Genomic DNA, 17,360 nt, shown 5'->3' with positions numbered 1-17,360 from the left:
ATTGCTGCTCTTTCTCCCCATGGCATACTAAGATTTGGCAGCGCCCATTATTCCTCCTTGGTGAGGTCAGAATACCAGCTTCTTCCATTCTAGTGCCACCAACCAGCCTGCAGGCTCTATATAATCCATGAGTGTCTTACCGTATTTCTCTGTAGCTGTTTCTTTGCTGTGCAACAAGCTGGAGGACCACTGATCACTCCTGTCAGTCCCAGAAGCTTCAGTCCTGATACAAATAAACATGATGAATTTTTGTAAACTACTCATTATAAGGAAGAACCTCCAGTCAGTACATACATTAGTTTTTCGTGTCGGAGAAAATTCTGCAATGCAACTTCCTGTTGAGGATCAAACCCAGCTTCTACCAGACTAGATTCCAAGATTCATTTTCATACATACAAAGGAGTCTTAGGATGTTTTATTAACCTTGGTTTGTTTCCTTCTTCCTAATTATTGAATGGGTGCCCTTGAGAAAAAGCATAATTTTCAGATACTCTGTTGGCAAGGTGGGTTCTTATTTAATCCTAAAATTCTTGAGAATGAAAGAATGTGACTGAGGGCTAATCCTAGAGCAGCATTCAAGACACTAATACTTGTTTAAGACTGAGATGAATGGAGTGTTCAGCTAGTGAAAGGCTCATTTTCATCCCCAAAGCACTGTGACTTGGTGTATGTCTGGCTGCATCCCATCTGTCAGCTTCTGTCAATCAGAAAGGCTAATGAGTCTTTTTGAAGGTCCCTTCTATTCAAGAAGAATCCTTTGATAGACCCCATTTCCTTTTCCAACCAACACTTGATGGCAGCTAGTGCATAAAGTGCCATTCAGTGCAGTGTCTGGGCCTCATCTGTCCCCTAGTCACCAATAAAATATAAGAAAATAATTTTCCATATTCTTTAAATGTATCTTAATGCTTCAAAATTCAAACTGTCAAGAAATACAGGCATTACATGATCCTGCCCTTTTCATCGGTGAGGAAATGGAGGTCTCCTGTTAAACAGGGCGGGGGTGGGGGGCTCAGATTGTGGAGGGATGAGATGCAAATGCTGAGCCATCTCCTCTGGCAGTCCCTTCTGCCAGGTTTCAGAGAAAGCAAGAGGGTGAATCCTCTTGAAGTCACCTTGGAGAGAGGTGTGTATGCAGCTTTAAGGTGGGGGTTCTTATAGTGTAGTGTGTGTCCAGGCAACAATGACACACCTTACAACCATTTCCTGAGCTAGTAATTGAATGAGTTAGGTTTGACATTTTCAGTCCTCTTTTCTGAGTTAAGAGGCTAGTTCAGCTTTAACTTATAGGCATCCTTGATCTCTCTGTTTCCTAATGCATCTATCTGCACAGCATGTACCCCCACCAGGCTCTGAGAACAGAGAGATGCTGACTCCTCCAACAGTTCTCATGTGTTTCCTGACTGTAGATTTGTGGCTATTTGTCTCTGCTCTTTAGCCTTCCAAACATCCTTGATCCAAAAAAGGCAGGATGTCACTTAAAAATCTGCAAGGAAGAAAGCTCTTTCAGAGAGCCCTGTCTCTCTGAATTCACTGATTGCTACTCAGGTTGAAGCAGTTGAAGTCTTTTTTCTAAATTTATGGGATCCCATTTAGGTGAACGGGGAATTGCTGGAAGTTGAAATGCCTTTGACACATTTACACACCTTGGCAGCAGATTTAATGGTCAAATGAGCTGAAGGTCCCTTCTGTTCTGTGCGTAAACTCTCGCTCTGGTTTTGAATAAAGCTCATAGACAATTGGAGCAGGGATTGCAGTGTTGAGTTCAAGTTTATCCAGCACCTGCTTCCCATGGGGTCTTCATCTCCTTCATCCCCTTCATCTCCAAGGGGTTGATGTTCTTCACCTCTAATGTATGGGTAGAAACTACCACTTGGGTCTCCTTGGGACAGAGTTTATATTTTAGTCTGGGGCTTAAACATGAAGCAAGGTGAATATGATTAAACATCAAAAATGCTCTGAAGTTTGAAGACAACTTGATGCTCTGAGTTCCTATTTTGGAGCATTTAAGATTTCAAGATTTTTGCATTATGATCATTGATTCGTAAAGTCTATGCAAATATCCTCAAATCTAAAAAGCTGAAAAATTCTAAATATTCTGATCCCAAGCATGTTTTGGATAAGGGATCCTGAGAGTAAAGATAAACACCACCATGCCTTGCCCACTGTTGTTGCCAAAATTTCACATCACTACCAGTAACCACTTATTTTATATCATATACTCTGGACTACTGTGTTATATATACACTGTGACGCCTAGGACTGTCATCCTAGGAGATTTTTTTCCTCTCTCACAAGGAATATAGTTATCAGCAAGCTATACTTTAATAATGGCACAATGTAGGCTTACACAGGCTGGATTTATGGCCATGACAATAACCACAAGCTTGCAGGGTAAGATTGCCCAGGGACTAAAAAAAAAAAAAAAAAAGTTACTGAACGGAGTGTTGTCTTGAAAGAGTATCTTTGAAACTAAGGGGAGAGTGAATAGTCTTCAGAAAACAACACACTCCTGAGCCACAGCAGCTCATGGTTTAAAATTATGGCTGCTTGTCCTTTGACTTTCATCCATTATCATGGGGCCTTCTTGCAGGGGGTACAGCCGCGTGGTAGAGCTTTTGTTTAGCATGTGCAAGGTTATGTGTTCAGGTTTTAGTTCTATTCCAAGTACCAGCAAATTAAAACCAACCAACCAAATAAGTAAATAAATAAACTCCAATCCAAAGCCATATTCATAAAGCACACCTTACTCTTGCCATGTGGGCTGTATTTGGGGATTCGCTTCCTCTAATGCTCTGATTGTAATAGAGGTGTAGGACACCGGACAGTCCTGCCTTCTTCACTCAGTCCTTAGTTATTCCTAAAGCATAAGGCAGATGGCTACTCTCTATTGTCATCTTGACTGCATCTGAAACTAACTAAAATATAAATGATTGGGTACACCACAAGGAATATTTATTTATTTTTTGTAGAGAGAAGACCTACTTTTAATCTTGATCTTTGAATTGGGATCTTTAATCTGGGACACATCTTCTCCTGGAAGCCTATGCAAAGGTAATGGAAGAAGTAAGTTTGCTCTCTGTTCTTGATAGCAAGTCCATTCTTTTACTGGCCTTAGAGTTTGTTTTGGGATCCTAATGTATAATGAAGGACAGATGAATCATCTGGTCTCTCAGACTGAACAACTACTGGATTTTTGGGCTTCTTCTTGGTAGACAACCATTGGTGGACTAGCTGAAACATAGCCCGATAGCCTGTATGCCATTGTAATTAAACCCAACTGTGTGTGTGTGTATTAGTATTTTTGTATATATTCATTCTATAAGTTCCGTTCCTCTGAAGAACCCTGATGAACTGATGAATACTGGAGAGAATTTTCCTGTGAGGAATTGAGGTTACTTGCCATGGAAGCCATATTAGAGAGTGACTTTCTAGCCTGTGCATCCCGATGCACTGCCATCTGCCATCTTGTGAACAGCTTCATGAAACAACCTGTCAGGAACCGCTTGGCTAAGCCAGTCCAGGGTTTTTGGTGCACAGACAAGATAACCAGAACTTACTGTTTTAAGTGGCTGAGTTCTGGGGCAATTTATTACACCATGTATTATAAAATGAGTAGGAAAAGATCTTGATGGTAACTTGTCTTTGTAGAATCCTGTGGGCATAGATGTGTCTGAAGTCTGAGAGGTAGATGTTGAACATTCTCTCTGTGTTAAGAAGTTAGGATTTATCCTCTCAACAGTCCACTCCATTTAACCATCTAACCATCAAGAAGGTGTCTGCTAGACCGAGGCATGTCAGAGGGCTGAGTGGGGTTGGCTGAGGGGAGGCTCCCATTTAGAAATTTTAGAAACAATACTTCAGATGATACGATCAAAGCTAAGCTAGACAGCAGCACTGTAATGGATATGGAAGAACTGCTTTAAGATTTGGTGGTTTTTCAGAAAAAAATTGAGTTTGTTTCCAGGACTCTTGAATGAAGTCACCTTATATTCACGTGTGTATGCCTACATGAAACTCTCAGGAGCTGGAGGAAGGTATACTTTGTTGAGTACTTCACATTTAGAAAATGAGCCCCTATTAAGCAATCTTTTATAGAAACATTTATAGAAACAAGCTCTCATCTCTCACAGGAACAGAACGCCTCACATTGTCCAGTATATAAATGAGGCTAGGAGAGTGGACTGATTCTTAAGGATACTAGCTATATAGTGAAGGTTGCAAGCATAATCTACAACCAAACTAGCCCAAGCCATGGTATACACTTGGCCAGGAAATGTTCATCTCCCCAAAGATGGCTTTCTTAGGAAAATAACATTTTTTTAGTATTTTAATCGCTCCCAAAATTGCTAAGTATGCCAACGCATCTATGTCTTAAAAAGTCACATTTCTATATATGCGACAAGTAAACAAACCTTTTGTTGGTTGCTTAGAAAATTTCTTATTCTATTAATTTGAAGATGTATCACTACCATTCACAGGAGAGTTCTAAAAAAAAAGTTTCTTCTGGAAAGTAGGGTTCTAGTCACAGGGGACACCAAGCGAAGCAGAATGAATTGAAAACCAGTAGGAAGAGTCAAAGATTCAAATTTGCCTTTCAGAAGATAAAATATATATCAGTAAAATAGGTTGACAATCATTAATGTTTTTGAAAATCCCATTTTTATAATGCTTCCTTATATTTGCATAAAGTATAACCTTAGAAGAAATTGTTTTCAAATTTCTTGATTCAGTACTCATTGACTCCTCAATGTTCAAGTAATAAGGCAGGACACAGTCCCTAAGGAATGGTGCTTCTCTTACAAAGTAGCTTCGAAAGTCTAAGTCCTTTTGCGGTAGAGGCTGTTGACCATGGTGGTCCAGGGTTTGCCACCTTGAAAGATGAATAAGTGGGTAAAGACATGACCACACAGAGTGGTACTGCCATTGAGCCTGAACAAATGAAAACAGGACTAACCATTTCAAAGTTATGCTCCCCACAGTAAGAATTCCAATATTTCAACTAAAGAGTTATTCTGAAAATTTTGAAAAAGTCCTGATGTTTAAGTAAAGGCAAAAATAAAATAAGTGTTAACTAAGTGAAAAGGTGGCATATTTTAGGGACCTTGCAGTAACTACTTTAGCAAACATGTACTGAAATAACTACAACTAAGAATAGCGTTGCTCATAATTGTTGAGATGGGGTGAGATCAATGTAATGGAACAATGTTTCTTGATGCCTATAAAAAATGTGCTTCTGACCCATAGTCTACAGTGAAATTCTTATGAAGAAAATAAAGGACAAAGAAATCAGCACAGGTAAAGCCTACACCAGAGCTATTTATTAACATAAGTTTCTTCTTAGATTCCAGAACAACTAAAGTATGTACAAAGTCTTACAGCATTCACTCCGTTTAAAGGCTCCTAGTAGCTGATGAGGACCAGGATGGTTCTGCTGCGAACCGAACCTGTGGGCTGTGAAGCAGTGCAGCAGCAGACCACCACTGGGGTCCTCTGCTTCCACTGCCAACACTCTGGCAGCTGGCTCATAGCTCCTGGAATCACCTCAGGGAGGGAGGGCAGATTATTATGGGAAGGGGCAACAAGAGACAACAGGGTGGAAAGCTACAGTGTTTCTACAGTTTTCTAGAGCTGTAACAAATACCCTCAGCCTGAGAGAGGAGTATAAACAAAGAAAGCATCGCACTGCTGCAATGTGAAGCTGGGAGCACGTGGACAAGGTGGAATGGAGACTATACTGGCATGAATGGTATCCTCACTTCCCTTCACGTCTTCAGAGAGTACAAACCTGCAGAAACCCAACCCATCTGCCCCAAACAGAACAACTACCAGGGGAGCAAGGGAGAAAAACAACAGGAGTTAGTAGTTCTTGGCCAAAAGCACAAAACAAAATAACATTTTAAAAATAGCATTCCATATCAGCTTTAACCAGCTGTAGAGTGGCACTTCCTGTTGGGGTAATACTAGAGATTTCCGAATTATCCCACTTTGAACAGCATCACCAGTCTCTCCACCCTTCTCCCAATCAATATTTAACCTTTTACATTTGCTTATCCCAGATTTTATCTGATTGTCTTTCCTGGGGTCATTACTACAAAAATACCAACTTGTACAGTGAATTGGAGTGAGGACTACACTGTTGCCCCACAGCGCTCCACGAAGTGGCAAGAGAATACCAAGCCTGAAGCACAGGAGCAAGGTCCTCCCACTTGATTTTACATAAAGAAACTCTAGCCTGGCTCTATCTGTCAGTCATTCTGTGTCTGGTGACAAGTCCCATATATTTTCCCAGTGTTATGGTCTCCCATGTAGGCAAAGTGGCTTTTTGTTTCAAAAAGATTCTGCTCTCAACTTAAAAGCCAGTTGATAAAATTTTTAATTAAGACACAATAGCGCAGGGTATAAAAACACAAAACCACATAAATATCGAAGAAATCGAAACCTTTTTTTTTCCCCCTGTAAACAGTTTTGCTTAAGAGCAAAGCCCTAATCAGATTCTGGCCGGAAACTTTTGGCAGATGAGTGTTCAGCAAGGTTCTGCAGAGGTGTGACCAAGGAAGCCAGGCCAGTCGCCATGTTGACAGGCATGCAACTTGAGAACATTGCACAACAAGCAACACAAAGGGTGGAGAAGCTCACAACACTTCAAGGAGACCTCACAACCTTCACAACTGTGTATGCACAGACAGACCCACCCCTCCCTCCTTTTCACCACTGTGCCTCTTACACGTGGGACACCTTCTGTGACTCTCTAGCTTGTTTGATGCTATATAGCCACTTGATGATTCTAGCATTTCTTTCGATGGCAGAAATGCCATATGGCACCCGGTCATTGGCACTGTCATCATTTCTAAGGTCACTGTTACTGTCCTGAGACTGTTCACAGTCTGAGCTGATCATGCTTGCGCTGCGGAAGTTGAGAGATATGATGTCAGAATTAGCCCTTGCAAAGTTCTCCATGCCAAGATTTTCCAGCTCTTCCGGGTCAAGTCCGCAGTAGTTGAAGAATCTCTCCACGTCTGCATCTACTCGGAAATACCTGTCACTCAAGTCTGACTTGGACCGCTGAAGGGAAGGTCTCCGGCTGACTCCACAGGCTGGTTCCACCTGGTCAGCCTCGGGGGATTTCATGGCAGCCACCTTGGGCTTGGGAGGCAGGGGAGGGGCTGAACTGCTGCAGGGGATGGCTTTAAGGGGCTTCACACTGGTCACTTTGCGGATGTCTGAGGAGCTGTGTGAGACGTGCAGGAAGGACTCCGCGGACTGCTCCAGCAGCCTCCTGCTCACATGGGAGCTGCTCTCCTGCGGGCTGCCATGGCCAGGTGTAGGGCACACCTTCAGCGACTCTGCGAAGGAATGCCGGTGCAGGTCAGTGGTGTCCCTGTGAGGCGGCCAGTTTCGGGAGCTATGCTTGTGGCCAGAGCCAGAACTGGACCCCTCTGAGCTGTTGATGATGTTCTTGAGGATCTCAAGCTTGAGGGTCTCACGTTGCACACCGCTCTCGGTCTTGGCATGGTTGCCGAACACCTTGAGAGTAGGGCTGCCCAGTGCACGCTTGGTTCCTGGGCACACAGGAGGCTTGGCCAACACGGCCGGCTTCACTGGCTCCTGCTTGGCATTGATCACCTCCTGGCTCTTGACGTATTTGGCCTTGTCAGCCTCCAGCCGCTCTACCGCACTGAGTCTCTTGGGGTTGGGCTCAGCCTGCCTGCGGAAGTAGTCCGGTCCTTTGTTCAGGATGCGCAGGGGCACCGCCGACGTGAAGGTGCCCGCGGGGCTGACAGGCTTCACCATGCTACCTGTCTGTAGAGTCTCCGTGGGCATGGTGGGCGGTCTTTCCCCGGCAGCCGTGGTGGATGCTCTTCTGGGTGCCTCTGGCGGGCCTGAACAGACACATGTACACGAAGCACAAAGGGCAGATGAAGGATCCTGGAAGCAGTGTCAGCCGCGGCTGCGCCTCATCTCACAGCTCATTAACCTCCACTGTGGCTTCGGTGCACTTTTCTCCCCTTCCAGGCCGCTCCTACACAAAAAGGCCACAAGCCACAAGTTCCTTTTAATAGGCTTGGCTACCTCCTTTCTTCTCCCTGAAGGCTGTGGGAGTCTCCTTCAGGTCTTTGTGCTCAACTGCAGGCAGAGCTGAAACACAAAACAACCAACCGCGGGTTAGGAGGGGCGGGTGACATCACAGCTCTAGCAACAGAGGAACCCCGCAGTGCTCCCACCTCCGAGGCACCCCTGCGTGCCAAGAGACCCCCTAAGGTCAGTGAGGCTTGCAACTGGCAATTCCCTGTTAACCGGAACGGAGGGCAACTGGGGCCTCTCATGGAGCCTGCGCTGCCTCCGGCAGCAGCCAGATGTGGGCGTTTGCCAGAAAGAAAGCAGCAGAGGCTTCCCACGGAACTCTTCCAGCTGCCTCCTCATTGGTGAGAACCGCCTCCTAAACACGCCTGGCTGGCATCACTTAGAGTGAGACCCAGGAAATACTCCTGAATTGAGAACTGAGGGTTCAGCCAAGCCCTGTTCCTTTCTGCAGCTCATTAAATGCTAGGGGCTTCCTAAGACCTCCATCTGTTTTCGCAGCAACGTGGGCGATGTGCGCTGCTGTATCCCTTTTGCAGTGCTGTAAAACTTGTTACCACTTCTGACCAATCTGTCAGTGAAACCTAAACCAATCATTTCTTTAATAATAATCAATTCTTTAATAATTCAAAAACTGGAAAGGTGATGAGAAATGGGGGTGGCAAGAAACAAATCAAACCACAAAAGACTGCAAGAAATACAACCAGTTTTCAGTTTTCTGACTTTTAGCAAGGAGTATTTCAAAGCATTGTTTTAGAAACCAAGAATGCATGTGAAGGTTTTCTCATTAAAATTTACATTTAGTTAAAAATAACTATTATAGAAATACTCGGAGGGAAACCATATGAGTGGATAAGTTAATTATAAAATGCTATATAATTTCTTATACTTGACAAGTGTGAAACATCGTCTTTCCTTTTGCTAGTAGGAGAGCCTACTTACCAACCATTAGCATTCCAAAGCAGCCAGACAATGACCTCACCAGTGTTCTCTTATAACAAGGAATATTAAGAGAGTGATACATCTAGCTAACATGCTGAGTTACAAATGTGAACAACATCTAAGGTGATATTATTGTAAGTTTTTCCTGTCATGTGAGATACTGAACACAGGGAGGAAATAACCCGCATTTCTCCTGATAATTTTCTCAAATGCTTCACCTCTAAATACAATCTATCCCGCTTTATTGAAGCCAATTTTCATAATCTACAAAGGGATTTGTTTTAATAAAAATGTGTTCCTATGCAATATTTGAGAAACCCCAAGGTGATGAATACATAGTGATTTCCTTTAATTGTGCGATTCTAGTTTGATGCCTCAATTTGGTGAAAAAATAAAATCAAACAGAATACAACACCCTGCCACCACCCATGAAAATGAAATGAGATTCTTTCTTTGAATGTAATTTGAAGAAAACTGCTGGAAGAAGCCCTAATTCCTTGAGCCTGTATGTTGGTTAATCTGCTATTTAGGTTAGGGTCCATCTCACTGGGCAGGGAACAGGGGAGTCTTGATGAAAGCAGCATCCTGCTGCTCTAGTGAGCAGACAGCATAGCAACCAGCAAGCCTGGGCGGGGAGGCAAGCCTGGCGATCACAGGTATGGAAGAGAGAGATGCACGCAGTCAGCCTATCTGAGGAAGGTGTCACTGTGGCCTTAGAAATACCTTTCTCTGTGACCTCCTTCTTTTTAACTTTGACCCCTTTGCCATAGAAGCCAGAGTACACCCCCCCTCCCTCTAGAAGCAGGGTATAGAACCCACAACCTGCCTTCCCATAGGTAGATCGTATGTTTTAATGTGCTTTCTGTTCATCAAAAAACCAGGTGGTTCACCTTCGGTCTTTGAGCTTTTAATCCAAAGGCTCTAATCTAATGTAAACCTATAATCAACTATTTTCCTGGATTTTTTGTTTGTGTTTGTTTTTGTTTTGGGAGTGTGAGAAACAAGAAAGGGTCTTTTATATAGTACTTTACCCCTGCTGGTTAACTATACAACTGTCAAAATGCCTCTGTGTCAGGGAAAATGCTGGAAGGTTAGGAAAGAGTGAAGAGTGGGCCTTAGATCTATGCCTAAAGAGAGTAGCCCTCCAAGGTACCCACAGATGGAACAGAAGGCAGCAGCTGAGTGACCTTTCATAGGCATGAGTTAGATAAAAGTCCTATAATCCATTCCTGCTCAGAAACCTTGTGGCTCAAGGACTTAAGGCAGGTACTCATTTTAAATTTCAAAATAGGCTGACTTAACTTCCCATGCTTTCTGCTCCGACTGTTCTTAGGGGAACTTTCTCCTGAGTAAGGGGTGTGGTGGTGATCAGACAGCATCACTAGTACGACATTCTGACATCCTTGCTGGCCTACGCTTCTCTCTGCTCTCCTCTCTTCCACTTTCACTCTATTACGATCAAAGGCACAACACATTATCGACACAGCCCAGCATGCCCAGCTACCTGTGAAGGCAGGCTTTGGTCACCTCTGAAACTCTAAAACCCATCAGTACTCTGAATTCACATGACTGGGAAATACCAATGCATCTTCTAGGAGCCTGTTCTAGAAAAATGTCTGTTCTTCTTTTCCTATTACTTTCTTTACTCCTGAGACTGGCATCATGGGGAAGGCTCCTTAGGTTTCTTAGAAACTGCTGGAAATTGGCCAACATGGAATTGTAAAGCCAACATGGAAGGATGATGTTAAAAACAGTAACACTTTGTAACCACCTCCTATTTCTTCTTTCCATTTCAAGGTCTTCCCTTCTTCTGGGCCATTCTCACTTCTGTAGTAATTTTTAAATAGTAATGAGAGAATACCCAAACAATCAAAAGGCACTGTGGGAAGACTCCAAGGAAAGGGAAAAGCTACAGATATGTTTGGTACTCAAGGATATTAACAGTCATACTTGATGTCTGCTATGTCCAATAGCTGGACGTAATGTGGTGGTGTAGGTTGCTCTCACTTAGTTCACGGCATCTGCTCCACTATTACACATGAGGAACTGTTGTCAGGGGCACAGCTGTACAAGCCAGGAGAGATAATCTGAACTGTATGGTATAGATGATCCAGGAGGTGCCCCAGAGCTGTTATCTCAATGTCACAGACAAAGTAACCATGGAGTCCTCCAGGGAATGCTGTAGAGCACAAGACCCTGACATCTGGCACAGGCTCTCTAGTGTGGCTGGCATTAATCACAGCAGTGAGGCCAACTGCTGGGCTCAGACTGGGGAGTTGAGCTTTTTTTAGGGAAAGGAAAAATTGATCTCGCTCTCATAATGTTCCATAAATAAAAGTAACTATAAAGTCTTGCTTTGTTTTTCTTTCCCTTTGGTGGTGGGGACAGAATCCCAGGCTTGTTTATGTAGAAGCACAGCCTTTATCACTGGCTATACCCCAAGGAGGGTTTACTCTCAGACTCCAGTCACATGGCTTAGGAGGCAGAACCTGACGGACAACCTGACAAAGGGAGAGACTTCCCCTCAGATCATGCTGGATCCATTCTATACCTGAAGGATAAAAAGACCAGGATAAAGAACCATGGTTGAGTTATACAGCAAAACAGCTGGGTATATCAGGGCAGATGTGAGCTCCACAGCTATTGTGGGTGGAAGTGTCATGATGTTTGATGGAGTTCTGGGCTGGGTGGAGGCTTCCTGGTCACTGGCCCTGTACTAGTCTCAAGAATAATACATGAGAATGCCAAGTGGGATTCAGGAGATTTCCATGAAGGCCCACATTCTCCATTTCTTGTTAGATCCTAAGAGATGCTATTGTATTAGAGTAGCAAGGAGGGAGGAGAGGAGGCCCAAGTCTGGCTTCATGTGTAAACTACAGAACTCACATTACAACATCACAGGAATGGCTAAAGCCACCTCAGATTTTTAAAACCAGTGTTTTGCATCCTTCTAATTTCTTCTTTATCAGTCACTCATGGGGTTATTTAGGTAAAGCCCTGTCTGACCCTCAAAATGATACGATATATTAGGGAACATTTAGAACCTTGAGGGGTTAGGGCCAGAAAATATCCTCTATGTACATAGTTCATCTGAAAACATCCTCTAGTCAGTACTCCTGAAGCTAGGCAAGACATGCCTAGCTCTGCGGGCTGCCGAGGGAGGGGAGAGTGCCCAGCTTGAACAAGAAGCCCCAGTTCAGGGCTGTCCAGGGACCTGCCTCTCTGTTGCTTAGGAGCAAATCCAGAATTCTGGATAACATTCTGTCTCATGAAACTCTGTAAGCCAAGTCTGCTCGATTGAGTTGTTTCTTCTCCTTTACTCCATGCATTTGGTAAATAAAAGAGGAGTACCCTCCAAATTGTAAGTAGGAATGAAAGCCACTAGAGTCAGAGCACAGTCTGTGGGAACTGAACACACCCACAGAGGTTTCCAAGTGTGAAAGTGGGTCACTCTCCCGGGCACTGCCGCGGTGTAAGTCCGGGAGCAATGCTTCAAAGAGCATGCCTGGCTAATTCCACTCAAAGTCTGCGGAACAGCTCAGTCTTGATTTGCTTATGTATAGAAGCAAACATGTTGGTCTGGTGAGCTGGAAATGCCCTGCTCATTCAAGGGAGTACACAGCAGGCAAATGCAGCTGCCGGGCCTCTGAACCAGGATTGCAGATCTAATTCTTTGGGTCTCTCCACCTCTGCGCACACAAGATCCAGTTTGTGTGTTACTGCACTCTGCCATGTGGCCTCTGGTCTAATGCCCCTGCTTTTACTTTGCAGGTTGGCTCTAGCAAGTCTTCTTTCTTTCTCTTCCTTCTTTCTCTTCCTTCCCTTCCCTTCCCTTCCCTTCCCTTCCCTTCCCTTCCCTTCCCTTCCCTTTCCTTCCTCCCTGCCTTCCTTCCTTCCTTCCTTCCTTCCTTCCTTCCTTCCTTCCTTTCTTAGTTATGACTTTAAGCATAAAATTGCAACATGATTAGGAGTAATCCCAATATCTACATCCTAGAATTTTCTTTTTTAAAAACACAGTCATATCATTTTCATGCGCCCTTCTGAACCCTTCTCCAATGCAAGGAATACACTCAAACTATGAGCACTCACTAAAGTATGCACTGTGTTCAGCCTAGTGATTCTTATCTAATGACTGGGCAGTTATGAGTAAGCTATCAGGCAGAAAAGCCACAGACAACGTAGGGAAATTCAGGCTCATCTGCTGAAGAGTAGTTAAATAATGTGGTGGGAATGTCGTCAGCCTAGCAACAACATTCAACTAACTTGAAAGACACTGAAGGCCAATGAGCATGACAGGGGACAAAGGGACAAGACTGCTAGTAGGAGAGACAGGACATTCGATTTTATAGACAATAATGAGAGGCCATGAAGAGAAGTGAAGCTATAATAACATGGTCACAGTTTTACCTTTAAAACAAAAATTCCCTGGCCAGTATGGGGACAGGTTAAAAACTTGTTGCTAGGTTTCAAACTCAGGACAGGCTGAGGTGCATCCCTCGGTCCCATACTGCATCCTCCAGCAGACGGGCCTGGGCTGCTCTTCCTCCAGAGTCTCTTCTCTATATAATCCAGATGTTTCTGGCTACTCACCCCCCTTTCGTACCTTTGGTCTCCTGGCTGCTGCACCTTCCACCCCTCTCTCCCCTCTTTCTTCACCTCCCCCTCTTCCCACGTGGCTCAAGGTCATGTCCACTCTGAACTCTCTCAGATGTCTCTGCCTGCGCTATGCTCTCCCACACATGTGTAATAAGCTTTTCTCCTCTGCCATACCTAGGAGAAGCCATATCCATTCCTTTCCTTTTCTTTGTCCATTAATTTACTAAACACAACTGCAGAAGAAACAGCTGGAAAATGAGGTTAAAAACACAGATGACTAATATCCACTTCAACTTTCAACAAGTTCTCTAAACTAAAACTGGAATGTTTTCCATGCTCAGCCTTCTGCCAAAGCAGATTTTAAAATGCCTGTCTTCTGTCCCTGTCAAAGGTCTTTTCCCCTTAATAGTCTCCTGTCCCACCCAGTTGGTTCTACCAAGGCTGAGTACAAAATTGTTCCTGTCTGTTTTCCTGTTACCATCTCCCAAAGAATACAGTGTAACTATTTACAAATATTTACCTCTATTTGTCTGTATTACTTTTCTATTACTGTGACAAAATACTTGACAGAAACAATTTAGAAAGGGGAAAAGTTTTATCTTGGCTCTCAGTTTTTGAAGGTTTTAGTCCATTATAGTGGGGGAGGCATGGTAGAGCAGCCTACCCAATCAGTGATGGCAGAAACATATTATAGAGGCTGTTCACATGGCAACAGACCAGTAAGCAGAAAAGATGCTAGCACCAGGGCATGGGTATGACCTTCAAAGGCCTATCCATAGTGATCCACTTCAGTTAGTCAGGCCCAACCTCTTAAATGTCCTACAATTTACCCAAACAGCACTACTAGCTGAGGAACATATGTCAAAAAACCCAGTCCTGTGTGGGACATGTGAGATTCCAAAGGTAACAGTGGCATTATGGATAATCTAGGGATTACTTCAGTATGTATAACCTGTGGTGGCAGGCAGCATGTACCTCAGGGTCACTGTTGATAGAGCTCAACACAAAATCATAAATTTGCTTAAAACATATTGAATTGTTCAAGATACTTGTGTAACTTGACTGTGCAGTTCTTGTGTAGTGAGTGAGCTTTGTAGGCAATAATGTTGTACCACACATCAAAAGGCTAGATATGGCTGGCAGGAGGATGAGTGTAAATTTTAAGCAAGTAATTCTTCCATCTTAGATAAAGTATTTGAGCATCCATAGATTCTGGGTTGTAAGGGATTTCCCAAAGCATCTCCCTTATGGAAATCTAGAGAGAGGTGAGGGGATGGAAGAGGAGGGCAGGGGAGGGGAGGGAAAGGGAGGGAAGAGAAATTGGGGAGATTTGGGGGAGGTTATTTGGATTTTTATCTGGGTTTTTCATAGGATTTATAAGAGTACACAGAGACTTTGTCACAGTTAGACTTAGGATGAGAAGATGACAATGCTCAAAGGTGTTTATGATGCACACTACAAGGAACCTCAAGGTAGATAGAACAGGCTGTGGATTCCAGGCTGACTTCTGAGAAACAGACACACTGCATGCACTTTAACCCTCTCCCCCTGACCAGTCTTGCCAGACACTATTATGGCAGCTTGGGAACCATTATGCTTGTTTACACATTTGCTTTCCTCCCCCAGGCTTCCAACCAACTGGTTCCTGTGTATATTTCAGAGTTGGCAGTAACAGGTCATCACAGACAATCACACTGAACATGTACTAAGGAATCAAGCTTCCTGGGTGGGGGATTTAAAAGAGACAGTGCTATTCCTGGTGAAAAGTATTTACTCGTCTCACGGAATACGATTAGCCAGGTTGTCACGTTTGCCCCTTTCTGTCCTTTCCCAGTACAAGTGTACTTTTATACCATGGCAAGAACTTGTAAGGAATGCAAATATAAGATGGGTGTAGTGGCACATGTAATTCCAGCACTTGGGAGGTGGAGAAGGGGGGCATTAAGCTTATCCTGAGCTCCACAGCTAGTACAAGGTTGGCCTTGGATGCATGAATACCTGGGGCCCCTGGGGGTGGGGGGCGAGAAAAAGAAAAGAAAGAGCAAAAAGAAACAAATGTGAAGGTGAAGATCAGAAGGAAAAGCAAAAATGGGACTGAAAGGTAGACCTGTGCACCAGAAAAGACTGAATGTGCCACTGTAACAGGATGAAAGGTATGGATGCATCAGAAGAGACTGAATGTGCACACAGTAAACTGGACAGAAGGGAAATGTTTCCAACCAGGAGGAAAAATCAAGTCAAAACTTGAACCTCTTCAGGACCAGAATGATGTGTTTCTTCCCTTCTCTCTACAGTAAAATCCCTTGCCATCTAGAGTTTGGCAGATGAATTTCAATTACCCCTATCCCCTCTCTCTAAGTGTTGCCATTAGCAATCTGCTTCAGGCTATAAATAAAAATCACCTTCTTTTAACACCATTGAAACCTTTGATAACAGCCATTTATTTTATTTTATTTTTTTATGATGATGATTGTCTTAGTTAGTTTACTGCTGTGAACAGACACCATGACCAAGGCAACTCTTATAAGGACAACATTTAATTGGGGCTGGTTTACAGGTTCAGAGATTCAGCCCATTATCATCAAGGTAGGAGAATGGAGGCATCCAGGCAGGCATGGTGTAGGAGGAGCTGAGAGATCTACATTTTCATCTGAAGGCTGCTAGCAGAATACTAGCTTCCAGGTGGCTAGGAATGAGTGTCTTAGTCCATGCCACAGTGACACACCTAGTTCAACAAGGCCATACCTGCTAATAGTGCCACTCCCTGGGGGAAGCATAGACAAACCACTACAATTTTGATACGTGTTTTGTTTTTTTTTAATTGATTATAGTCAATCTTTCAACCAAAGTAATTCTCTAGGGAGATAGCTCAGTCAGTAAGCCTAAGGACATGCAGTTGTTTGATCTATAGAACACTGGTAAAAACAAAACAGCCAGGATTCTGGAGCCATCATTATCCTCAGCACTGGAGTGGGGAAAGAGTGTCTCTAGAGCTTCTTGATCAGCTAGCCCAGAGAAGTCAATGATTAGCCTCTATAAACACGCATCTGAAAACTTGCACACACATGGACATATAGCATGTGGATGTCTACAAATGTACTATACCCTTCCCCCTCTCCTCAAGTCTCTGGTCTTAGATTTCTATTTTGTTTTAGTTACATATTTTAACTTTTCATAACATAGTCAAATCATTTTCTCATGCTTTAATTTTATGTAATTCCTCATATCTGACTGGTTTTGACACATGCATTTTTTTTTAAACCAGAATATGGGGAGCTAATGTTGGGGCTAGTATGTAGATGCCAGGGAGGGTAATGCTCACCTGTCAATATTTGAATAAACATGGGTCAGAGAATGTAATATCTACTCTGGTGGATCATACATGGTAAGCTGATGGCCACAAAGATATACCATAAAACCTACCCAATGGTTCTGCTCAGTTTGGGGAAATTATTTAGATGTGGAGTTTATATACAGGGAACATGCCTTGTCTGAAAACCTGAAATGCCCCTTACTTTTCTTAAGTGGTGACATGATGCTACATGTGGGAAAGCCCACACCTGAAATGTGATTAGCTATGGTTAACAAGCAGGGGCATTCAAAGTACTGCACAGCATTTCCTTCAGGCTGTGCGTATAAAGCATACACAAAACATAAGTGAATCTCTTGCTTATCCCCAAGATATCTCATTACACACAGTCAAATATTTATTCCCTCACCCTGTCCCCACCAAACAGCAG

At 43.5% G+C, this 17,360-nt stretch overlaps 1 protein-coding gene across 12 annotated transcripts in view; it reads right to left on the bottom strand.

Moving 5' to 3' along the window:
• Nucleotides 1-5,299: 5,299 nt before the first annotated feature.
• Nucleotides 5,300-17,360, bottom strand: part of Fam110b (family with sequence similarity 110 member B) — a 143,544-nt gene continuing 131,483 nt past the window's right edge. For 9 of the 12 annotated variants that reach the window (XM_029476530.1, XM_029476531.1, XM_029476529.1 and 6 more), the window contains one exon: nucleotides 6,359-8,139. In XM_029476530.1, coding sequence (XP_029332390.1) covers nucleotides 6,724-7,824 — 1,101 coding nt within the window. In that variant the 5' untranslated portion in view covers nucleotides 7,825-8,139 and the 3' untranslated portion in view covers nucleotides 6,359-6,723. Of the gene's footprint in view, nucleotides 8,140-8,225; nucleotides 8,330-17,360 lie in introns of those variants that run through there. The other 3 variants (XM_021160882.2, XM_021160884.2, XM_029476536.1) reach the window with 2 other exon arrangements.

The sequence above is a fragment of the Mus caroli genome, chromosome 4 (genome assembly GCF_900094665.2).
Source record: "Mus caroli chromosome 4, CAROLI_EIJ_v1.1, whole genome shotgun sequence".
NCBI classification, from domain to species: Eukaryota; Metazoa; Chordata; class Mammalia; order Rodentia; family Muridae; genus Mus; species Mus caroli.
Note: the sequence above shows the minus strand (reverse complement) of the source record. Positions and strands in the feature narration are given on the sequence as shown.